General features: G+C 38.7%; 2 protein-coding genes across 2 annotated transcripts in view; one reads left to right on the forward strand and one right to left on the reverse strand.

Moving 5' to 3' along the window:
* nampt1 (nicotinamide phosphoribosyltransferase 1) overlaps nucleotides 1-7,352 on the reverse strand; it is a 45,196-nt gene extending 37,844 nt beyond the window's left edge. Inside the window, exon 1 of the mRNA XM_079818200.1 lies at nucleotides 7,207-7,352. Within this exon, the coding sequence (XP_079674326.1) occupies nucleotides 7,207-7,266 (60 nt within the window). The 5' untranslated portion in view covers nucleotides 7,267-7,352. The remainder of the gene's footprint in view (nucleotides 1-7,206) is intronic.
* Nucleotides 7,353-11,826: 4,474 nt separating this feature from the next.
* Nucleotides 11,827-24,879, forward strand: pik3cg (phosphatidylinositol-4,5-bisphosphate 3-kinase, catalytic subunit gamma). Its single transcript, XM_079816846.1, has 11 exons — nucleotides 11,827-12,051; nucleotides 15,514-17,507; nucleotides 17,675-17,740; nucleotides 17,820-18,045; nucleotides 18,133-18,236; nucleotides 19,191-19,337; nucleotides 19,410-19,500; nucleotides 19,605-19,735; nucleotides 20,073-20,184; nucleotides 23,587-23,744; nucleotides 24,027-24,879. Exons 2-11 carry the CDS (start codon nucleotides 15,522-15,524, stop codon nucleotides 24,306-24,308), a joined length of 3,303 nt encoding a protein of 1,100 aa, XP_079672972.1. The 5' UTR covers nucleotides 11,827-12,051; nucleotides 15,514-15,521; the 3' UTR covers nucleotides 24,309-24,879.
* The last annotated feature ends 528 nt before the right edge of the window (nucleotides 24,880-25,407 follow it).

Genomic DNA, 25,407 nt, shown 5'->3' on the forward strand with positions numbered 1-25,407 from the left:
ACCGTATAACAGGAAAAACCAGACAATATCGTCAATGGGAGTGTTTTCTCCTTTTACACATTCAATGGTTTTCTCATAAAATACGAGATGACAAAAATCACTCATGGCTCTTGACTGAATAACTTTAATAAGTTATTTTATACATCTATGTTTATACAGTGATGACTATGCAGTGATATTTTACATTTGATTACCATTTCTGTACCTGAAAATCTAGTTTAGACCTACATCATAAACATGAGAAGAACTGTTTTTCATTTGTATTTATTGTATTTATTTGTGCTGTTGCTCGTAATTCTATTATTTGTTCTTATTTTATTACAGACTGTCTTTAACAATATTTAAATGTATATGAGTTAATAGTTTTTAGAGTCATAACTAGGGTTGCTAGAGTTTTAGAGTCATAACTAGGGTTGCTAGAGTTTTAGAGTCATAACTAGGGCTGCTAAATGCATAAATGTTGGGTATCGTTTGAATTTTAACGATTCCAATTCTGTTTATCGATTCCTAATTTCGATTCCAATAGGGTAAAAAAACAAATTTATTATTAGGCTATTATTGCAAAACATCTCATTGTAGCTGAATACCATGAACAAAAATCAACAGGCTAGCAACTTTTGCCTATGGTTTAAAAATACCTAATAGCCTAATATACATTTCAAGCATTTTTAAAGACAAGTAAACACTCAGTAAATAAAAAAAACTAATAAAAAAATAAATGCAACTGAACAAAGACGATTGAAATAAACATTTTCAGGTCGGTACAGAAACTAGAGATGCTCCGATCAGCATTTTTGGGGCCGATCATCGATTACCGATCACCAAGATCATGATCTGCCGATTGCCGATCACAGAATGGCAGGGGAATGGCAATCTTTTATCTATAATCTTGCAGAGTTTGCACCATTTGTAGAAATGAAACTAACTCTAAATTAACTGAGTCAAGATCTTGAAGAACCACCAAGTGTTTATTTTAGAAAATGAGATAACTTAAGGCTACTGTAGGCCATCTTTCCCAAATAAATATATATAATAAATGTATATAATTATCTCACCTAAATATTTGATCATGCAGTGCATTTTTGTTTTTAAAAACAATTTGTCAGGTAGGTCTAACATTAGTATTGAGGTAAGAAATACTAAAGACATTTAATAAGAAATCAAATGTAAATTAATATTGGTCTTCCCTGAATAAATTAAATTAGATTACACTTACACTTAAGGTTGCAAAAGTTAGTCATTCAAGAGCAGTGAGTGTCATAAAGGTTCATCAAACAACACAAGACAAAGAGAAACTCAGAGACAGCAGCAGTTTATTCGACAGCTGTCACTTTAAGAGCGGACACGGATACGGTTACAGTTGCACAAACGTTCACTCGCGAGTCACGACGGGGTTTACGTGCACACTCGTCAAGACGGTCATTTAATACATAAATTTGTGTGTATCTGACCATTTCAGCGCAATTTGTACTCGCAAGCTTTTTGTGAGATGCCTGTGTGTGTGTGTGTCTCCAGAACGTGCGCGCGAGTGCTGAGCGGTTTGAACACTGGCAAGACTTAAAAATAAATGCAAATGAAAAACTTTAGTGACAATGCGACACTGCCTCGATTGTGCAAAGTGGCAAATCCTGTGTCAACTGTGCAGCTCGATTTTAGTGCACATGCGATGCGCTGATGTGAAGCCATTTGAGCATTTTGAAAGGGAGAGAGAGAGCGCGCGCACGCGGTGATTCACGCGCGCTGTTTGTGAATTTATGGCTCACAGAAAGTTTTCAAATGACTGCGTAAGTTATTTAATATAGAAATATGAATTGTACCTCACCTTCAGCATTATAATTATTTTACCCGCGCTGGAAAGAGAATGAGACGGTGTCGCTGCATATCATGCCCTAGCTCTCACGGCAGGTGCGGGTTTTATGTGTCGTCAGCATGCGATCGGTTCATGAGATCGGCCTTTTTGGAGAACACCGATCAATCATCCCAAAGCGATTATCGACCGATCGAGATCGGTTGCCGATCAATCGGAGCACCCCTAACAGAAACTGAAATCAAATGTAAAATGAATAACACTGCACTTTATTAATAAAATATAGGCTAGACATTACAAATATAGTTAAAAGTTATTCTGTCTAGAACAGCAAGTGAATTTTCTCGTCTTTTGTTGTTTGATTAACGTTATCATAGAGACGGTATCAAGAAAATCTGCTGTCAACGATATAACCGACTGTGTTTACGAGAGTATTTGTCCATTCGCGTGTGCAAAAAGACGAGGAAGAACTCATTATCACACACTATTCATTCACCATGAGAAGCCGTTTTGTGCGCACGTGTGTGTGTGTGTGTGTGTGTGTGTGTGTGCGTGCGTTTCTGCAGCACAGGAAACGTTAAAAATCACAATAAACTGTAACCGGTAAACGAATCGAAATGCGCGTTTCTTATCGAATCACCGGCTCTAAAATGGAACCGGTTCTCGATACCCATCCCTAGTCATAACCTTATTTATTAATTACAGGTTAATAAGGTTAATTACATGGATCAAAAACAACAAAAACAATAACTAGGCCTATTTTATATATAGGCCCAACCGGGCCAGTAGAAAAAATCCTTAGCGTTGAGCCCTGTATTTATATAATTTATATTATATAAATATAAATATTTAATACATAAATATAGCAAATTCTTCATATATATATATATATATATATATATATATATATATATATATATATAAAATCAGTACATACATACACATAATGTAAACAAACTTTTATTTTGGGTGCGATTAATCTCGCACTTGATTGAATATAAAATCATACCTATAAAAACTGCATATTTTACATTTATTTCAATATATCGAAGCAAAATGACAGTATCCGACTCATTCATTATGTCATTTGCAATGCTTCATGGGGGTGGACGGACACTGCTGGACTTTCTATAGATCGCTGAACAATCCTGTGTGCTCTATCGCTCTGCACTGTGTGTCTCCAACCATAAAACATTAACCACGCCCCTCTTTAATTCCTGGTGTCGTTCATGTTCTAAATGTCACTTGCATCTACAGTTTCAATCTGAGCCACACCTGTGAATGTCAAACGTTTAGCTTCAAGAGTAGCTTTAAAAGCAGCGCTCATGGACTGACTCAACGGTCCTGAAAGAGAACCGGACGAGAATCTACTCATTGCCAAGAAGACTGACTGAATAAATGAGGAGCATCCTGCTAGTGTCCACACGTGATCCATGACCCTCCATTGACCTCCGCAGGATCCTTAAGTAATGAAGCGTCCCTTAAAGAGCTAAATTAATGTGTCGTCAGCCTCAACGCAAAACACGAGATTCCTATTACATCCGCGGTGGGAGGATAAAAAGACCAACACATCAACTCCCGTCCTCTACGGAAAGAAAACACTGATTAAACAAAGATGAGACCATATCCACAACATAACAGACACAACATGACGCTACTCTCAAGGACACAAGGAGAAATGGCCACTCGGTCAACAAAGCACAACTTGCTTACAATTGACATTTTAAAGACTCAAAGGTTGAGACACTTCCGTCTTATCATTTCTTTAAACCGAAGCAGAGAGGACTTTTCATCTCTCGGACACCATTTTGGACATTTCCATTGCAAAACACCCAGTGCAAGTCATTTAGCTAACCCAGATTTAACCTTTACATCGATTTTAAAAGAAGATCAGAATGATGCCCAACAAATTGCCACGGTTTTACAGTTATTTTCACTAAAATTACGGTTTGTTTAGTTTTCTACTTACAGTTTAATGCCAACATTAAACCCAGCAGGCACACTTTTGGTTGCAATGTCAGGTGACCAAAATTAAACTGGACGTCCAAAACCAACGTCAGCTGACGTTGATATTCAGTTGTTTTTAGGTTGTGTTGTTAACTAACCAAAATCCAACGTTGAGCCAACGTCGTAATGACGTCAAATACTGACATTTAGTCGTGAGGTATGATGACCAAAACCCAACGTCTCCTTAACGTCATAATGGTAACGTCCACACAACGTCAAATTCTAACATCTTTATGTGTTGATCTTTTGTTGTATTTAGGTTGTGTTGTTAACTAACCAAAATCCAACGTTGAGCTAACGTCGTAATAACGTCAGATACTGACATTTAGTCGTAAGGTAGGGTGACCAAAACCCAACGTCTCCTTAATGTCATAATGGTAACGTCCACACAACGTCAAATTCTAACATTATTAGACGTTGATATTTAGGTTGTGTTGTTAACCAACCAAAATCCAACGTTGAGCTAACGTCGTAATAACGTCAGATACTGACATTTAGTCGTGAGGTAGGGTGACCAAAACCCAACGTCTCCTTAACGTCATAATGGTAACGTCCACACAACGTCAAATTCTAACATTATTAGACGTTGATATTTAGGTTGTGTTGTTAACTAACCAAAATCCAACGTTGAGCTAACGTCGTGATTAACGTCAGATACTGACATTTAATCGTGAGGTAGGGTGACCAAAACCCAACGTCTCCTTAACGTCATAATGGTAACGTCCACACAACGTCAAATTCTAACATCATTATATGTTGATCTTTTTTTGTATTTAGGTTGTGTTGTTAACTAACCAAAATCCAACGTTGAGCCAACGTCGTAATGACGTTAAATACTGACATTTAGTCGTGAGGTAGGGTGACCAAAACCCAACGTCTCCTTAACGTCATAATGGTAACGTCCACACAACGTCAAATTCTAACATCATTAGACGTTGATATTTAGTTGTAGTTAGGTTGTGTTGTTAACTAACCAAAATCCAACGTTGAGCCAACGTCGTAATGACGTCAGATACTGACATTTAGTCGTGAGGTAGGGTGACCAAAACCCAACGTCTCCTTAACGTCATAATGGTTACGTCCACACAACGTCAAATTCTAACATCTTTATGTGTTGATCTTTTGTTGTATTTAGGTTGTGTTGTTAACTAACCAAAATCCAACGTTGAGCCAACGTCGTAATGACGTCAAATACTGACATTTAGTCGTGAGGTATGATGACCAAAACCCAACGTCTCCTTAACATCATAATGGTAACGTCCACACAACGTCAAATTCTAACATCTTTATGTGTTGATCTTTTGTTGTATTTAGGTTGTGTTGTTAACTAACCAAAATCCAACGTTGAGCCAACGTCGTAATGACGTCAAATACTGACATTTAGTCGTGAGGTATGATGACCAAAACCCAACGTCTCCTTAACGTCATAATGGTAACGTCCACACAACGTCAAATTCTAACATTATTAGACGTTGATATTTACGTTGTGTTGTTAACTAACCAAAATCCAACGTTGAGCTAACGTCGTAATAACGTCAGATACTGACATTTAGTCGTGAGGTAGGGTGACCAAAACCCAACGTCTCCTTAACGTCATAATGGTAACGTCCACACAACGTCAAATTCTAACATCATTAGACGTTGATATTAAGGTTGTGTTGTTAACTAACCAAAATCCAACGTTGAGCCAACGTCCTAATGACGTCAAATACTGACATTTAGTCGTGAGGTAGGGTGACCAAAACCCAACGTCTCCTTAACGTCATAATGGTAACGTCCACACAATGTCAAATTCTAACATCATTAGACGTTGATATTTAGTTGTATTTAGGTTGTGTTGTTAACTAACCAAAATCCAACGTTGAGCCAATGTCGTAATGACGTCAGATACTGACATTTAGTCTTGAGGTATGATGACCAAAACCCAACGTCTCCTTAACGTCATAATGGTAACGTCCACACAATGTCAAATTCTAACATCATTAGACGTTGATATTTAGTTGTATTTAGGTTGTGTTGTTACCTAACCAAAATCCAACGTTGAGCCAATGTCGTAATGACGTCAGATACTGACATTTAGTCTTGAGGTATGATGACCAAAACCCAACGTCTCCTTAACGTCATAATGGTAACGTCCACACAACGTCAAATTCTAACATCATTAGACGTTGATATTAAGGTTGTGTTGTTAACTAACCAAAATCCAACGTTGAGCCAACGTCCTAATGACGTCAAATACTGACATTTAGTCGTGAGGTAGGGTGACCAAAACCCAACGTCTCCTTAACGTCATAATGGTAACGTCCACACAATGTCAAATTCTAACATCATTAGACGATGATATTTAGTTGTAGTTAGGTTGTGTTGTTAACTAACCAAAATCCAACGTTGAGCCAACGTTGGAGGTTGACGTCCACATGACGTTGGGTTCTAACATCAACCCGATTTTCATTTTCAGTTTTACAGTCATGAAAATCTTTTTTAGCATAATTTCAGTTTTGTTTATGAACGCATAAGTGATGATACACGCAATACATTAATAATACAAAATTCATATACTATACGTCATGTTCTTTACATTAGAAATCAAGCCTTCATGTACAGTGCAGTCAAAAACAAAGTAATATTACACATTTCATCATTTTAAAACGCGCACTAAATATGTTGAATTTTCTAAACTTGGGCCATTTAGAAATATAATAATCGGTTACACTTTATTACAGTGTAATATTATAGTTAAGTACTGAATCAAATATAGTTAAGTACTGAATCATTTTAATTAACCTATAAGGTTAGGGTTTGGTTGAGTGTCAAATTACGTGTAATTACGCATAATTTACTGTTATTACATGAAACAAGGACACTGTAAAAAAATGTTATCTAATAATCTAACGGGTTTTTTTGTATTATTTAAATGTCAAATATATCCAATTGAGTAAATCATACCGGTGACACCGGTCTAGTAGGGGGTTAGTTACACAGCTACCATTCAATAAATTTAATAAATCGCTTAAATAGGCGAAGATTTGGGTATTAACGAACTTTATTTAGTTATGCGAGGTGAATCCATTTCCTGAGAAATCAAGTACTTTCAGTTTTGCTTTTGAAAAAAAAAAGAAATCTCCTCTCAGGACCTGCGACTCTCGCCTTTAAGGTGTAATTCACACTATTATCTGGTTATATTCAGCTATTATTGATAAACACACTTATATTATTCTCATATAAATAAAGATGCGGGTGTACCTGTCGTCTCTCCTCACACACATTCGGCCTAGCGACCTGACTGACACCGACCGTTAACGGCCTGAAGGATGAAACCACCTTCATTTCTCTTTCCCTCACAGTCACGGGTTCTCCGGTGTGTAATACACCGGGTCAGACTCGGTGCTCACCTTGTAGGAGTCAGTGGCTAATAAAATGTTGAAGTCCACGGCTCCCGTGTGCTGCTCCATCTTCCCCTTGACGAGACTGGAGTCGCGCGCTGCTGCCTGTCAGTTCTGTTGTTCCCTCTCCGCCGCGCGGACTCTCAACCAACCCCCGTCGCTGAGGAGGGTGGATGACGGAAGCAGAATGGGCGGGACCCGGTGGGGTGGACTGGCCAATCAGTGGATGAGGAGACCGAGACGTCATTGCAGGGGGTGAGGCGTGGTGCTTACGGAAACGTGAATGGATGAAACAGAAAAATTATTATTATTTATTTAATTATACTGATCGTGTTTTGGTTTGCCATTTACTATGATCGTCCTACAATATAATTGTACGTTATATATTTATCAAGAGACATTTATTTAATTGTTAAAGTTTATTTAACCGCGTTTTATTTACAAATGCTGCCATAAAATGTAGTGTGTGTGTGTGTGTGTGTGTGTGTGTGTGTGTGTGTGTGTGTGTGTGTGTGTGTGTGTGTGTGTGTGTGTGTGTTTAATTAATCGCATCCAAAATAAAAGTTTATGTTTACATAATATATGTGTGCGTAGGCTACTGTGTATAATTATTATGTATATATAAATACACACACATGCATGTATATATTTATATAATTAGCAATGGACATTTATTTAATTGTTAAAAGTTTATCTAACTACGTTTTATTTACAAATGCTGCCATAAAATTGTGTGTGTGTGTGTGTGTGTGTGTGTGTGTGTGTGTGTGTGTGTGTGTGTGTGTGTGTGTGTGTGTGTGTGTGTGTGTGTGTGTGTGTGTGTGTGTGTGTGTGTGTGTGTGTGTGTGTGTGTGTGTGTGTGTGTGTGTGTGTGTGTGTGCGTGTGTGTGCGTGTGTTAGTGCTGGGGAAAAATGAATCGCATCCAAAATAAAAGTGTATGTTTACATAATATGTGTGTGTACTGTGTATAATTATTATGTGTATATAAATACACACACATGCATGTATATATTTAATAAATATTTGCATGTATATACTGTATATATAATTTTATATATAAATATAATTTTTCATAAAAATATAACATATTTTACTATATATATATATATATATCATTCTTTTACGACAAACGTCAGGGAAAAATGTTGTTTGCTTAATAATGTAGTAAACATTACAATTAATATGGACAATAAGGACAATATTGCCGTTCTCTGGACTGATGTTGACTCTTGAATTTCTATGCAATTTAATTTTAATTTGTGTTTGAGACATGAGACACATCAGTGGGATGGTTTTGGTTTCTTGTTTGCAGACAAACAAGACATCTATGAAGCTATAAAGATTAATTATGAAACCTAACGTTATTTTTAGCCAATATTTTAGTTTAATTTGATTTAAAATGATTTAATCCAGGTTTATCATATTTACATGACTGTGTTGGCATGGTCTGACCAATCTCTGGACGAGCTGACAATGACGTCAAGACAGGGCCCACCACCTCAAACTCAGCCAATCACAGGGTTTGTTTGTAGCAGCTCTCTGATTGGCCGAGCGAAGGGCTCTGTACATGACGTCAGTTCTACATCAGTGACTGCAGTTTCATATGACGGACAGAGGGGGCGCCACAGGCGTCATTAAAGAGCACGATTTCTAAGGTTAAATATTGGCCTCAGAAAGAAATTAGCAAGTCTACAGTTTTTTGTTGGTTCTTTTTTTTAAACAAACATAAAGTAATATATTTGTAGATTCTGTCCTGTTGTGTAACAGCAATGCATAGGATATGAAGTGTTATGTAATGATGATGAAATCATGCATGCTTGGCTGAATAGTTGCTGAACCAAACAAACAACTTGAAAGGAAAAGTGAATGGATTTTCTACGGAGTTTCATTCCATATACTGGACGACATGCCGTGTGTGTGTGTGTGTGTGTGTGTGTGTGTGTGTTTGTGTGTGTGTGTGTGTGTGTGAGAGAGAGAGAGAGAGAGAGAGAGTGTGAGCTTGTGTGTGTGTGTGTGTGTGTGTGTGTGTGTGTGTGTGTGTGTGTGTGTGTGTGTCTGTCCTCTAAAATACCACTAGAGGACACCATTCCACAAATAATGAAATGTGTAACATTGACAAATTTAAGTCTCTGCTTGCATCCTTTTTGTTGGGTTGTTGACATGTAAACAACTAAATAAAAAAAATGAAATAAATAGTCTAATATTTCAAATTCATTGAAACATATTTGCATTAGAAAGAATTCCATTCCTTCAAGTTTCATTACATCATACACTATATTGGCAAAAGTTTTGGGACGCCTGTTGGACGAGAAGGCCTGGTTCTCAGTCTCCGCTCTAATTCATCCCAAAGGTGATCTATCGGGGTTGAGGTCAGTCAAGTTCCTCCACACCAAACTCGCTCATCCATGTCTTTATGGCCAGACGCTTTGTGCACTGGGTCATGTTGGAACAGGAAGGGGCCGTCCCCAAACTGTTCCCACAAAGTTGGGAGCATGAAATTGTCCAAAATGTCTTGGTTTGCTGAAGCATTAAGAGTTCCTTTCACTGGAACTAACTAACTAAAAAACAAGCCCACCCCATAATCCCCCCTCCACCAAACTTTACACTTGACACAACGCAGTCAGGCAAGTCTCGTTCTCCTGGCAACCGCCAAACCCAGACTCGTCCATCGGATTGCCAGACTGAGAAGCGTGATTGGTCACTCCAGAAAACACGTCTCCTCTGCTCTAGAGTCCAGTGGCGGCGCGCTTTACCCCACTGTATCCCACGCTTTGGTGATGTAAGGCTTGGATGAGCTGCTCGGCCATGAAAACCCATTGCATGAAGCTCCACACACTGTTCTTGAGCTCATCTGAAGGCCACAGAAGTTTGGAGGTCTGGAGCTCTTGACTCTGCAGAAAGTTGGCGAATTCTGTGACCCTCAGCATGCGCTGACCCTGCTCTGTGATTTCACTTCGTGGCTGAGTTGCTGTTGTTCGAATGGTCTTATTGCACAGGTGGGAACTGATCACGGTATCACGCTTGAGTTCACTGAGACCTGAGAGGGACACATTCTTTCACTAATGTTTGTAGAAGCGTCTGTGTCTTGATTTATACACCTGTGGCCATGAAGTGATTGAATACTAAATACTTCTAAATCCTCCAATACTTTTTGGCAATATAATGTATATTCAATATATTCAAGTTCCATTGCATTATTAGTTTCATTACATATACTCAAACTTCATATAAATACAATAATTTCCTAAATGGCATACCATGTGTGTGTGTGTGTGTGTGTGTGTGTGTCAGTCAGTCAGTCAACTTTATTTATATAGCGCTTTTAACAATGCAGATTGTTTCAAAGCAGCTTCACTGTGTTAAACAGGAAAATAATGCAACATAATTTTATTCAGCTGTATAGCCATTCTGGAGAAAACGGTGATGTCATCAGTTCATTTCAATTATCATACAGTGAAAGTGTGGGCTTTAGATCAGTAATTAGATCAATAATTTATTTTATATGGTTAATTTTGTCTAATAATTAGATTTATTTCGACATTTAGTTGAAAAATTTAGAATTATTGTAATATGTATATTGTATTATTATGTTTAATTAATTATAATGTGCATTAGAATGAAATGTGTGTGTGTGTGTGTGTGTGTGTGTGTGTGTGTGTGTGTGTGTGTGTGTGTGTGTGTGTGTGTGTGTGTGTGTGTGTGTGTGTGTGTGTGTGTGTGTGTGTGTGTGTGTGTGTGTGGACTGGTAATCCCTATGTTATGGGGACGAAATGTCCCCACAAAGATGGCAATATCTGAAATCCTCGTCCTTGTGGGGACATTTTTAGGTCCCATGAGGAAAACATCTTATAAATCAGACTAAGTGATGTTTTTTAAAAATGTAAAAATGCAGAATGTCTCCTGTGATGGGCAGGTTTAGGGGCAGAGTGTGTGTGTGTGTGTGTGTGTGTGTGTGTGTGTGTGTGTGTGTGTGTGTGTGTGTGTGTGTGTGTGTGTGTGTGTGTGTGTGTGTGTGTGTGTGTGTGTGTGTGTGTGTGTGTGTGTGTGTGTGTGTGTGTGTGTGTGTGTGTGTGTGTGAGTGAGTGTGTGAGTGAGTGTGTGATGGGTTGGTTTAGGGGCAGGGACAGTGTAGGGGGATAGAATGTACAGTTTATACAGTATAAAAACCATTACGCCTATGGAAAGTCCCCACAAAACATGAAAACCCAACATGAGTGTGTGTGTGTGTGTGTGTGTGTGTGTGTGTGTGTGTGTGTGTGTGTGTGTGTGTGTGTGTGTGTGTGTGTGTGTGTGTGTGTGTGTGTGTGTGTGTGTGTGTGTGTGTGTGTGTGTGTGTGTGTGTGTGTGTGTGTAACACACCACTAGAGGACACCATTGCACAAATAACATAGTCAAATGTTGTCATACTTGGCAAATGAAATGTCTAACATTGACAAAAACCTTCATTAGATCTTTAGTCTTTGCTTGCATCATTTTTGTCGTGTTGTTGACATGTAAACAACTAAATAAAAAGCAGAAATAAATAGTCTAATATGCAGTGTTTACATAAGTGATTGAACTTGAAAATACCTTATTTAAACCCGTATTATCTATGCAAAACATATTTGCATATTGAAGAAACCCTCCATGTTATTGATGTGTGAGTGGAGGTGTCAGGCCAATGGGCGCAGCAGCGGAACGCGTGTGATCGGATGGTGAGAGGAGGGGAAACGCGCGCCTCTGTGACTGATCGCGTTTATTTTGGATAAATAACTGCTGATTATACTTATTTATTTGTACTGAGTTTCACCGCATCCATGAATAAGTATTCACTCGACCGATTTCAGGGTCACTGGCTCTGCGTTTGCTGAACGGTGAGTTGTATTATTATCCGCTGTTTCACGGCAACCTTCCGGTAAAACCGTTACTTCTGAGCTGTCAGTGTTATGATTAGTGTGTGTTGTTATTTCTGTTTAACAATGACGTTGCAATATAGATAAACTACTTGTGTTTTTACTCTAAATATCCCACTTGTCAGAGTATTATTAAAGAAACTTCCGCGTTTGCTGTGTGTTTCAACAACATGGAACTTTTCAGAGTTTCCTCTCGCGAACCGGTCAATGATTGAAACAAATGATTGATTTCATTGGCATTCGGTTTGCGTTTTACTTTTCTGCTTTGTCAACATTAGTTGTGTTGTTGTTTGAAGGGCTTAGCACATTTGTGCTTCCTGCTTTGGTGACTTCCTTTGCATAAAGTGAACATTAACTCTTAGATAATGTATCCCTGTAACATATGTTTATCAAATAAATGCACATTTAAATCCGTACTAAAGACTAAAGGTAACATTTGAAGGATATTTTTCACCTATTCACCTGCTATACTATTAATGCTATCGGAAATTTCGTACCTCCCACTTCATGTCCATTTTTTCAACTAGGAAACTAGTATTTACGACAGTTCCGATCGCACGTGAAGGCAGCATAATTGAGTCCCCTGGATTAGTATTTTTTGGATTAGAGGAAACTATTTTAGGTGTAATCATGGTCCATTGTGGCTTATTTGTGCATGAAATTAAAGAAAAAGTTCACCCACAAGTAAAAAGGATCCCATAATATAGGCTACTCACCTTCAAGCCATCCTATATGTATGTCTTTCTTTCAGCCGAACACAATCGGAGTAATATTAAATAATATCCTGGCTCTTCCCAGCTTTGTAATGGCATCGATTAGTGCCCGAAGCTCCAAAAAGTGCATCCATCCATCATAAAAGTGATCCATATACGACTCCAGTGAGTTAATAAATGCCTTCTGAAGCGAAGCGATGGGCTTTTTGTAAGAAAAATATCCATATTTAAAACTATATAAACGATAATCACTGGCTTCCGGCAGAGGCTGTACACGCATTTGCGAGAGAGTTGCGCGGTTTTCGCGAGAGGCGTCTATTCTCAGGTAAGCTTGCGCTACACCTACATCCTACATGGGGTCAGAGGTCACTATTCTGCCAGAACTCACGTACAGCAGGGCCATAACCACCATAGGCTTTGAGGGGAACATGTCCCCCCCAATAATTGGAAATTGCCAAATTGTCCCCCCCAATATTTGATATTTCTTAATGCTGTTCTCCATTCTGCACCGCTCTGTTTGTTGTTAGGATGGAAGTACAGTTTAAAAACTTTAAGTTTTAGGCTGGTCTACCTCAGTGGTCTAACAGCGCTCGTCAATGTCAAAATGGCGGCCAATCAGATCAAAGAAGGCGGGGCTTAATGTTGACAGAAGATGAGTGTGAATTCCAACTCGGTGCTTGTAGTTTTTACAGTGAAAGAGTGCGTGCGTGGTAAGATATAAGTTTCTAAACATTTCATATTTGATGACTGTTTTATGATGTTTAACGACCCACAGTAACATTCAGTGATCCAAACTACTCAACTTTTTTAATGTAATTTCGCCATTTTGATTTGAAAATATGCAATCATTTAAATGTCAATCATAATTGTGATGAGACAAGAAACGTTTTTACAGTTTTGACATATTAGACGTACTAACAAGAACGAATGTATGCATATTATTAAATGAAATGCTATTTGCAAAGAGTGGATTACTTCACAACTAGGCGTTTTTATTTCTTCTCTATTCCCTTAAACAGAGGTGGAAAGTAACGAATTACATTTACTTGCGTTACTGTTATTGAGTAGTTTTTCTGTGTACTTCTACTTTTTTAAGTAGTTTTAAAAATCTGTAATTTTACTTTTATTTAGGTATGTTTTGTTTTTAAGTATTGTACTTCGCTACATTTTAAACCACATCCGTTACTGAGTAAAATAAATAAATAATATGAAAGTGGGGAAAAAGCGATCCAGAAACGACTGCATTGAATTGAAGGGCGGGAGAACGTGCAAAAATCACAAAAAGATGGAGACGGACAAGACATGTCAGTGATGCAGATCGAGCTGAAAGCGAAACGCCGTCATGAACCAGTTAGTATGGGAATACTTTGGATATAGAAAAAAATGAAGTGGTGTTGTCCTAGAGGACAGGCTATCAAAGTTACAAAAAATGTTGATGCAAATGAGGAAACGCATAGAACATGTTCGGGAACATCCCTCTGTGTAGATAAAGGTATGTTTTCAACTTAAGGCCGAGTGATTTCTATGATGCAGAGGGAATCCCGGAATCCAGTCACGAAAATTAATTTACAGTATAACGCAGATATCACGTAAAACAAGCAAACTGATGGATGAATGAATACATCGACGGTAGAGCTGTACAATAAATCAAATCGCGACATGGTCTGTGAATATTAAAGCAAAACACTGCTATATAAATAAATGATCTGCTTGTTCTGTGTCTGTGATGAGCAGCGCCGTTTCGTCTACTACATAGGCTACTCAAGTACGCGATGCTCGTGGTGTTTTAACGTCTCAACCATATTTGGCCATGAACACATGAACATTTTGAAAACCAGTCAAAAACACTCTGAAACAGGTTTTCACAGAAGCAGCTCTTCACTAAAACCCATCAAAATAAACGTTTTTGAAAATCTCTGTTTTGCAGCACTTTGCCAAAAAATAAAAGGATAAAAGTTTGTTACATTTTATTTAATTACCACCGTTTTGGTCATATATTTGTATAAAAATCATAAAAAGAAAACATGCATAGGATTCTTAAACATTTCAATAAGTTAATGATAAAAATAAGTTGTTAACCTAATTCATAACCATTTATTGAATTTGGTTGATTAGACATGTTTTATTGAAATTTTAATAAACAAAACAAATGGTTTCAAGTTTGTTATAATAAAGCATTTGTTCAACCAAAAAAACACACAAAAAAACTGTTTTCATTCATTTAATGCCAATTTAACTGGTGATAACAATAACCATAATTTAATAATACAGTTTATTTATAAAATAATTATTTAATACCGTGATGCTGTGAAACTGATGTTTTCATATCGTGAAAATCTCATTCTACCACAACCCTACACAGGAGATTCCCCACCCCTGCTGTTAAAAAAGTAACTCAGTAACTTTTACTCTGAGTACATTTTAAATGAACTACTTTTTACGTTTACTTGAGTACATTTTTAGACCGGTACTTTTACTTGTACTTAAGTAAAATTTCATTGAAGTAATAGTACTTTTACTTGAGTAGAATATTTTGTTACTCTTTCCACCTCTGCTCTTAAATCCCTTTTAATCCTTTAAGTATTTAATTTCTTATGGGATAATTATGGGTGAGTAAATTATAGGATGATTTTCATATTTGGGTAAACTGTTCCTTTAAGCAGCCCTAGTTGTTTTTGAGAGAAAATTGCTCTTTCTTTTACCAATTTAGCATTGGTTATGGAACAGCAAGCCAGTGATGATGAACCGCCAGTAGTTCGTAGAGAAGAAAACAAGAGGAGAAGAAGGAAGATGAAAGCATTTACGTCTAACTCCGCTGTATCGATGGATCAAATACCTGTTGAGTTTGTACTTCCCACCATCAACAAAAACACCAAGACCCAAGACACGCTGCAACTGGACGTGACTGGAAATTGGACGGTCGAGCAGGTGAAGGTCCAGCTTTGGCACAGAGCCGTAACCACTAAGTTATGCCCTGAGTTTTACCAAAAATACTCCCCGGACTACTGCATCCTGCTCTACCAGAAGAAGGGCAACTGGTATGAGATCTACGACAAGCAGCAGGTATTCCAAACCCTTGACTGTATCAGATATTGGAAAGCATTGAGAAAAGAGGTTGGGAAGATTCATCTAGTTGTTAGACCACAACCTGCTGAGGATTCGCTTCTGTACCAACGGTTTCTGAACCACCTAATCGGATACGATGTTACCGATGTAAGCAACGTCCATGACGACGAACTGGAGTTCACACGAAGAAAGCTACTGACCCCTCGGAAAATCGAGCTGTCGGATCGAGACCCCAAACTTTACTCGATGGATCCCTGGATGACTTCGAAGCCTCTCCCTGAGTACTTGCTGAGCAAAATAAGTAACAATCACATTTTGGTGGTGATACACAAGGATACAACAAGCCAGACCATTAAGGTGTCTATAGATGACACACCTGTCGGGGTTCTTCAGAGCTTCTTCGCCAAGATCACTAACAAGAGAGCGCTTCTAGGCATTTCGGAAGACGTCAGTGAATCCGATTTCGCCTTGAGGGTTTGTGGACGAGAGGAGTACCTATATGGCAACCATGCCATCAAAGATTTCCACTGGATCAGACAGTGTCTTAAAAACGGGGAAGAGATCCATCTGGTTTTAGAGCATCCCCCAAACCCAGAACAAGATGTGGTCCAAAAAGAGGACTGGTCTCAGGTCGATGACTGCACCGGAGTTGCTGGTACTCACGAACAACTGACCATCACTGAGAAAGACCACGAGAAGGTGTTCACCATCTCCCTTTGGGACTGCAATCGTAAATTCAGGGTGAAGATCTTGGGGATTGACATACCAGTGCTCCCGCGTAACTCTGAGTTGATCGTGTTTGTCGAGGGCAGCATTTTCCACGGACAACAGCTGCTGGCCCAAGAAAGGACCGCGTCCAAGCCCTTCACAGAGGAGGTGCTTTGGAACACCTGGTTGGAGTTCAACATAAAGATCAAGGACTTGCCCAAAGGTGCCCGACTTAGCCTGCAGGTGTTGTGTGGAAAAGCGCAGACTCAAACGTGCAGGGAAAACGACTGCAAAAACAAGAGTCGCTTGCTCTACTATGTCAACCTGCTACTGGTGGACCATCGCTCCCTGCTCAGACAGGGCGAGTTCATCTTGCACATGTGGAAGATGCCCGAGAAGAATGAAGACAACAGCAGCGTCAACGCAGACAAACTTACGTCCGCAACCAACCCGGACAAGAACAGCTCCATGGCTGTTGCTATTCTCCTGGACAAGTACTGCTACCCGGTGGCTCTTCCCAAGAGCAAGGATTCTCCGGACTCGGAAATGGAAGGCGAGAGAGGGCAGAGAGAGATGCCCAACCATCTGCGCAAACAGTTCGAGCTGATTATTGCCACTGACCCCTTGCACCCACTCACCTCCGAAGATAAAGAATTGCTCTGGCACTTCCGGCAGGAGTGCATGAGGGATCCCAAAGCGTATCCGAAGTTTCTTTCCTCCGTTAAGTGGGGCAAACAAGAGGCTGTGGCGATTACACACTGCCTTCTGGAGAGGAGCACCGTATGGGACCGAAGCTTGCTCGATGTGGGTTTGGCTTTACAGTTACTGGACTGCCACTTCTCTGATGAAAATGTGCGCTCTTTGGCCGTCCGGAAGTTGGAGACTCTGGGAGATGATGATGTCCTGCGGTACCTCTTGCAGCTTGTACAGGTGAGCCTTACAACACGCTTTGGTTAGTTTTGCATAATTGCTCAGAACTCAACAAAGAAACTTCAGCCTGCTATTAAAATCAGCAAGGGAATATTTACATAAAATGAACCAGCCGACTGTATGATTGTTAACAGTATAATCTTTGTTGTTGGTTATTTGTTTCGTAGGCTGTAAAATTTGAACCGTACCACGACAGCGCACTTGCCAGGTTCCTTCTCAAACGTGCTCTCCGAGTAAGTCAGAATCTCCTCCGTCTGCAGCTTTCAAAATGTTTTCACTTTAGTAATGCCAACTCTTTTGACTCCTTCGCAGAGCAAGCGCATCGGCCATTTCTTGTTCTGGTTCCTGCGTAGTGAAATCGCTCAATCCATGCACTACCAGCAGAGGTATGCAGTAATACTGGAAGCTTACCTCCGTGGTTGTGGTGAAGCCATGCTGCAGGACTTCAGGAAGCAGGTGGAGATCACAGAGGCCTTGCAAAAAGTCACTCGTGAGATTAAGCAAATGTCTGCGGAAAAGTATGACGTTTCAGCACAAGGTGATGACTACAGCCAGTATTTGTCCCTAGTGTATAGCAATAGGCCAACTCATTACATTAATATCTAATGTGGTGGGAACACTCTAGTTGTTATTCAGCTGCGCCAGAAACTGGAATGTCTGCAGATCTCAGGGTTGCCGGACAGCTTTAAAGTGCCTTACGACCCGGGCCTACGGGCAGGGGCGCTTGTGGTACGTAAAACTATACTGTACTCTTTCCATTTTAGTTGCTGTTGACCTACAGTGCTTCTAGTTTTAAAGGAATATCTGAGGTTCAATACAAGGTCAACTCAATCGACAGCATTTGCAGCAAAATATTGATAACCACAATAAATCATTTTGAAAAAAAAAATCTAAATTACAGTCAGGCACTTGCACTGGAAATGAATGAGACTGATTTTTGGAGGATTTAAAAGCAGAAATGTGAAGATTATAATGTTGTACAAAACATTAATTCTCTGTTAAAACGCTGTCGTTTTAGGGTTTATTACATTGCATTGTCATGGTAATTAAATAGCATATAACTTTACAGAGCATTTTTTACTCTAAAATCATGTATATACTATTGAAACTGAGAAGGTTTTAACTTGGGCAGTCAAAAGATTAATCGCGATTAATCGCATCCAAAATAAAAGTTTGTGTTTACATAATATATGTGTGTGTACTCTGTTAATTTTTATTTATATATAAATACACACACATTCATGTATATATTTAAGAAATATTTGCATGTATATACTGTATATACATTTATATAATCTCTAATATATATAAATATAAATGTTTTATATATAAAAATAATATTTTTTTTCTTAAATATATACATGCTTGTGTGTGTATTTATATATAAATAATAATTAACAGAGTACACACACATATATTATGTAAACACAAACTTTTATTTTGGATGCGATTAATCTTTTGACAGCCCTAGTTTTAACGTTTACTATAATCGGCACGTTTGACTTTCAAAAAAAGTTTGTTTTTTGTGTGGAAATCAGCAATTTGCCACATTTAGTCAATTGAGTTTAACTTGTAATGAACCTGGAACATTCCATTAATATCCTGTTAGAGCATTAATAAATATAGCAAGATAAATAGTCTTAGATAATGCACCCATTAAACAATGCACCGTATTATTTGTAGATTGAACAATGCAAAGTGATGGCATCCAAGAAGAAACCCTTGTGGCTGCAGTTCAAGCGAGCCGATCCCACCACTTTGTCAAGTGACACAATTGGGATCATCTTTAAAGACGGGGATGACCTTCGCCAGGACATGCTTATATTACAGGTAGACATGATCGTTTAGATACATGCTAGCACACATTACCAATCAAATAGCCCTTTTTTTTTGGTCTTTCAGATTTTACTAATAATGGAGTCTATCTGGGAGCTGGAATCCTTGGATCTTTCCTTGTTGCCGTACGGCTGCATTTCCACTGGGAATAAAATTGGTAAAGGCGGTTGATGTGTTTTTAAAGTTACGTTTTTTGCAAACACTATTATGGGTCAAATAACACCGCATTCTTGAACAATGTAAGGACTGCTCCTCTTCTAGGAATGATTGAAATAGTGAAGGATGCCACTACTATTGCTAACATTCAGCAAAGTACTGTTGGGAACACCGGAGCTTTTAAAGATGAAATCCTCAGCCAGTGGCTCAGTGAAAAGTGTGTCATTGAGGACAAGGTATGTTGTTTCCATTTGAACTGTTGTATTTGCTAAAGAGGAAGGAAACGCCTCACTTCCTGGAGTCTTGGTTTGAGGGCGTTTGCCTTTGTGGAGACCAGACATAGCACCTACACACATCCAGTGAGCTATTTTTAAACAAGCTCTATTGACTCATATACAAACACCTGCTGGTTTGGTCAAGTTCAGCTTCTGATAAGGAGGTTAGATCATACGTCAGACCTTTGCCTCGCTTGTTTGCATGTTTGTGTTTGCTTGATGCAAATGTGTAACAGGTCAGGCATTGGTGATATGTCATGTTTGTGTATTTTTTTCCATCCCCACACCATTTCTTCAGCACCAGCAGGCTGTAGAACGCTTTGTGTTCTCCTGTGGAGGGTATTGTGTGGCAACTTATGTCCTGGGCATTGGTGATCGTCACAATGACAACATAATGATCACAGAGACAGGTAATTATTGTTATTACAGTAACCTCTCTGCAAAGGAATATTCCAGGTTCAGTACAAGTTAAGCTCAGTCCACAGCATTTGAGCCATAGTGTTGATTATGCAACAAATATAAAAAATAAAAATGATGTCCACTCGCCACTTTACAGCTCAAATGATAGATTAGGGTTAATTTAAGGGCCCAAGCACAAAGAAGGTATGGTAAGTCATGCCAGCATGGCTGGGAGAATCAGACCAACTGCAAAAATGAACTATTTAAGACAAGATGATTGTAGGCAAAATGGCTGAAAAATCACAAATACAATCACTAGTAATATGATTTAATGGTTTATTATCCCTTTCAAACTATAGGTGGCACTGTGATCAAATTGATGCGTTGTGGTCAGAGTACGATGCAATTACACATGCAATGCAAAGCATTGCCTCAGAGTTGTTTTGGCATTATGTCATTACATTTGTTGATGTTGTATGAGAAAATATATAGACACAAAAAACAGAACTTTTTGCCGGCGTGGACTAAAGATGATCTGAATCGAATTAGTTGAAAATCGGACAAACGCTCTAGGAGGAGTAGTGTTGTCAAAAGTACCGACTTCGGGTACCAAGTTGGAACTGAAATTTAAAAAATGTGATGACCAGCATTTCCCTCTAGTATTTTGAGCACTGTTGAATGGATTCTTAAACACCTCTGATTGGCCATTGTGTTCACATGCTCAACATACATGTCTCTGATTGGCCATTGTGTTCACACGCTCAACATACATATCTCTGATTGGCCATTGTGTTCACATGCTCAACATATATGTCTCTGATTGGCCATTGTGTTCACACGCTCAACATATATGTCTCTGATTGGCCATTGTGTTCACACGCTCAACATACATATCTCTGATTGGCCATTGTGTTCACATGCTCAACATATATGTCTCTGATTGGCCATTGTGTTCACGCGCTCAACATATATGTCTGTGATTGGCCATTGTGTTCATGTGCTCAACATATATGTTTCTAATTGGCAATTTTGTTCACAAGCTCAACATATATGTTTCTAATTGGCCATTGTGTTCATGTGCTCAACATATATGTCTGCGATTGGCCATTGTGTTCATGTGCTCAACATATATGTTTCTAATTGTCAATTTTGTTCACAAGCTCAACATATATGTTTCTAATTGGCCATTGTGTTCATGTGCTCAACATATATGTTTCTAATTGGCCATTTTGTTCACAAGCTCAACATGTATGTCTGCGGTTGACCATTGTGTTCACACGCTCAACATATTTGTCTGTGATTGGCCTTTGTGTTCATGCGCTCAACATACATGTCTCTGATTGGCCATTGTGTTCACACGCTCAACATATATGTCTGTGATTGGCCATTGTGTTCACACGCTCAACATATATGTCTGTGATTGGCCATTGTGTTCACACGCTCAACATATATGTCTCTGATTGGCCATTGTGTTTACGCACTCAACATACATGTCTCTGATTGGCCATTGTGTTCACACGCTCAACATATATGTCTCTGATAGGCCATTGTGTTTATGCACTCAACATACATGTCTCTGATTGGCCATTGTGTTCACACGCTCAACATATATGTCTCTGATTGGCCATTGTGTTCACACGCTCAACATATATGTCTGTGATTGGCCATTGTGTTTATGCACTCAACATACATGTCTCTGATTGGCCATTGTGTTCACACGCTCAACATATATGTCTGTGATTGGCCATTGTGTTCACATGCTCAACATATATGTCTCTGATTGGCCATTGTGTTCACACGCTCAACATATATGTCTCTGATTGGCCATTGTGTTCACACGCTCAACATACATGTCTCTGATTGGCCATTGTGTTCACATGCTCAACATATATGTCTGCGATTGGCCATTGTGTTCATGCACTCAACATATATGTCTCTGATTGGCCATTGTGTTCACATGCTCATCATATATGTCTGTGATCGGCCATTGTGTTCATGCGCTCAACATATATTTCTCTGATTGGCCATTGTGTTCACACGCTCAACATATGTTTCTGTGATTTGCCATTGTGTTCATGCGCTCAACATATATGTCTCTGATAGGCCATTGTGTTTACGCACTTAACATATATGTCTGTGATTGGCCATTGTGTTCACGCGCTCAACATATATGTCTGATTGGCCATTGTGTTCATGCGCTCAACATATATGTCTGTGATTGGCCATTGTGTTCATGCGCTCAACATATATGTCTGTGATTGGCCATTGTGTTCATGCGCTCAACATATATGTCTGTGATTGGCCATTGTGTTCATGCGCTCAACATATATGTCTGTGATTGGCCATTGTGTTCATGCGCTCAACATATATGTCTCTGATTGGCCATTGTGTTCATGCGCTCAACATATATGTCTCTGATTGGCCATTGTGTTCATGCGCTCAACATAAATGTCTCTGATAGGCCATTGTGTTCACGCACTCAACATATTTGCGCATGAACACAATGGCCAATCAGAGACATGTATGTTGAGCGTGTGAACACAATGGCCAATCAGGTGTTTAAGAATCCGTTCAACAGCGCTCAAAATGCTGGAGGCAAATGCTGGTATCATGGTATGATCACATTTTTTAAATGTCATTTATTACATTTACATTTATGCATTTGGCAGACGCTTTTATCCAAAGCGACTTACATTGCATTCAAGGCACACATTTTACATTTTTGTCAGTTCTTGCTTTCCCTTGGAATCGAACCCATGACCTTGGCGTTGCTAGCGCCATGTTTGAGCTACAGGAAAGCCACTACCAAATATCATTACCAATTTGGTACCGAAGTCAGTACTTTTGACAACACTACTCCTCCTAGAGTGTTTGTCCGATTTTCAACTAATTCGACAACACTTAGGTCTTAATTCGACAACACTATGTTTGAAAAAGTAGGTTTTAAAAGAAAAACAAAACTGCACATGAAGTTTGACTGACTATGGCAAAATTGCCATTTGCAATCGGATCGTCTTGAGCCAAGGAATCAGAGGAGCTCTTACGGTTTAAAAGTTGTAACGCTCATAAACGTGAGTGCATATTTGGACAGTTGGTGGCGCTAGAGCGATTGAGTTAGAGACTCCAAAATTAGTGTGGTTAATGTTCAGACTTCAGACTGTCCTCTATCTGTGTGCCAAATTTCATAACTTTCCTGCAAGTGGTTCTATGGGTTGCCATAGACTTCCAGAGCGGAATAATAATAATAAGAACTCTACTAACAATCACAATAGGTAATTGATAATCCTAATTATTTTTTAGTGCATATTAAAATCATGCAGCAAACACTGAGTTTAACTTGTATTGAAGCCTGAATCTTCCGTCAGTCAATAATCACTTCAAGGAACAATAACAAAATGTATGTTTTCCACCAGGAAACCTCTTTCACATTGATTTCGGGCACATACTTGGAAACTACAAGAGTTTCTTGGGGATAAGCAAGGAGCGAGTTCCCTTTGTGCTAACTCCTGATTTCCTCTACTTGATGGGCACAACAGGAAAAAAGAGCAGCCCTCATTTCCTCCAATTTCAGGTAGACGCATACGCTCGTAATATTTCATGATTCGGTTATACATTATTTCGATGGCCCACTTTAGACACTCGACTAACTATAGTAACTTTGCAACTACATGTCAACTAACTCTCATTAGAGTATTAGTAGACTGTTAGGATAGGGTTAGTAGAATGAGGGTTAGTTGATATGTAGTTGCAAGGTTACATATAGCTAGTAGAATGTCTAAAGTGGACCATCAAAATAAAGTGTTACCGCAGATTCTTCTGCTGTCACTGAACATAGTCTTCCTCATAAACGCAGAACGTTTGCCTGAGGGCCTACCTGGCTCTGAGACACCACACCAACCTGCTGATCATCCTGTTCTCCATGATGCTGATGACCGGCATGCCTCAGCTGACCAGCAAGGAGGACATTGAGTACATAAGGGAAGCGCTGACAGTCGGACGCTCGGAGGACGAGGCCAAACAACACTTCTTGGAACAAATCGAGATCTGTCGAGACAAGGGTTGGACGGTGCAGTTCAACTGGTTCCTACACTTGGTGCTAGGCATTAAACAAGGAGTGGAGAAGCGTTCAGCTTGAGGACATACAGTACAGCTACTTCATGAAGTAAATCAATGTCTTTGTTTGGAAAAAAAGAGAGGATTTTTCAAGTGTTACTGTATTTTTTTTTTTTTTAGCTTTTTATAGACCTAAAAGATATTCCTATTTAATGCATGCACGTCATGCATTGCTTTGTTCTTAATGCAGCCTTGATATTGTCTTGCACTGCAACACAACACATTATTTGTTTGGTTTAGAGATTGGGTCGTTTTAATTAAATGCCCATAATAAAGATGTAAATAGCACTGGTATTCTGTTTGTCTTGCAAATTTCGAGATGGAGCACCAAGTCATTTTTTTATTTTTTAATCCCTGGTCGATACAAAATGGTTTTGGTTTTTTTACTGACATCTTACAAAAGTTGTTGTTGTTGTTGTTGTTTTTGGTCAAATGTCATGGTTGAAATGCCCTATTCACATTTATTTGTCACCCTTGATTAATTTATTCTGTATGAGTACTTGTCTGGTCATGTGATGTCAACAAGGTGGACATGTTATTAAGAATAAAACAGCTTTTTCTAGAAAAAAATAAATAAATAATAGAAAACAAGAGGCAGTGGAAACTATATTGATGATAATCATTAATATTAACTGTAATATTTAGTTTAATATCTAACCCTAGAGCACTTCGTTTGTACTGTATTGACTAGGCTACATGTCAACATGATAAAAAAAAAACCCCACAAAAAACATACTTTATATTAAATTGCTTTGTAAATAAACAGTGTCATGACAATTATTCATCTTAATTCAAATGACTTATTTAATCTGAATGCATGAATGTATAATGTACACGTTTTTGACTAAATATATAGATATTTTTCCATTTAATGTCAGTGGGGTTCAAAGGTTTTCAATCCCATAGACTATTAATATCTACAAAAACATGTTGACGTTTTGCAAAAAATAGGCTATTATTTTGTGTTCCAAAGAACAAAGTTAGACATAAGGGTGAGTAAATATTGGTAATTTTGGGGATGAACTATCCCTTCATCACGTTTCACTGAACATGGACAACTGTTTGACAGAGGTAAGTCTTTGTTCCATGTAGTAATTCCAGTTTTTCTCCATTCATTCCAG

This window comes from Gobio gobio (assembly GCF_949357685.1).
Source record: "Gobio gobio genome assembly, chromosome: 5".
NCBI lineage: Eukaryota > Metazoa > Chordata > Actinopteri > Cypriniformes > Gobionidae > Gobio > Gobio gobio.

Excerpts from the sequence above, each read along its gene's own strand:
- pik3cg (XM_079816846.1), top strand. The coding sequence starts at position 15,522 with ATGGAACAGCAAGCCAGTGATGATGAACCGCCAGTAGTTCGTAGAGAA. Across the intron at positions 18,237-19,190 it reads TACGGGCAGGGGCGCTTGTG|ATTGAACAATGCAAAGTGAT; the intron begins GTACGTAAAACT and ends TATTATTTGTAG. Across the intron at positions 19,736-20,072 it reads AGTGTGTCATTGAGGACAAG|CACCAGCAGGCTGTAGAACG; the intron begins GTATGTTGTTTC and ends CCATTTCTTCAG.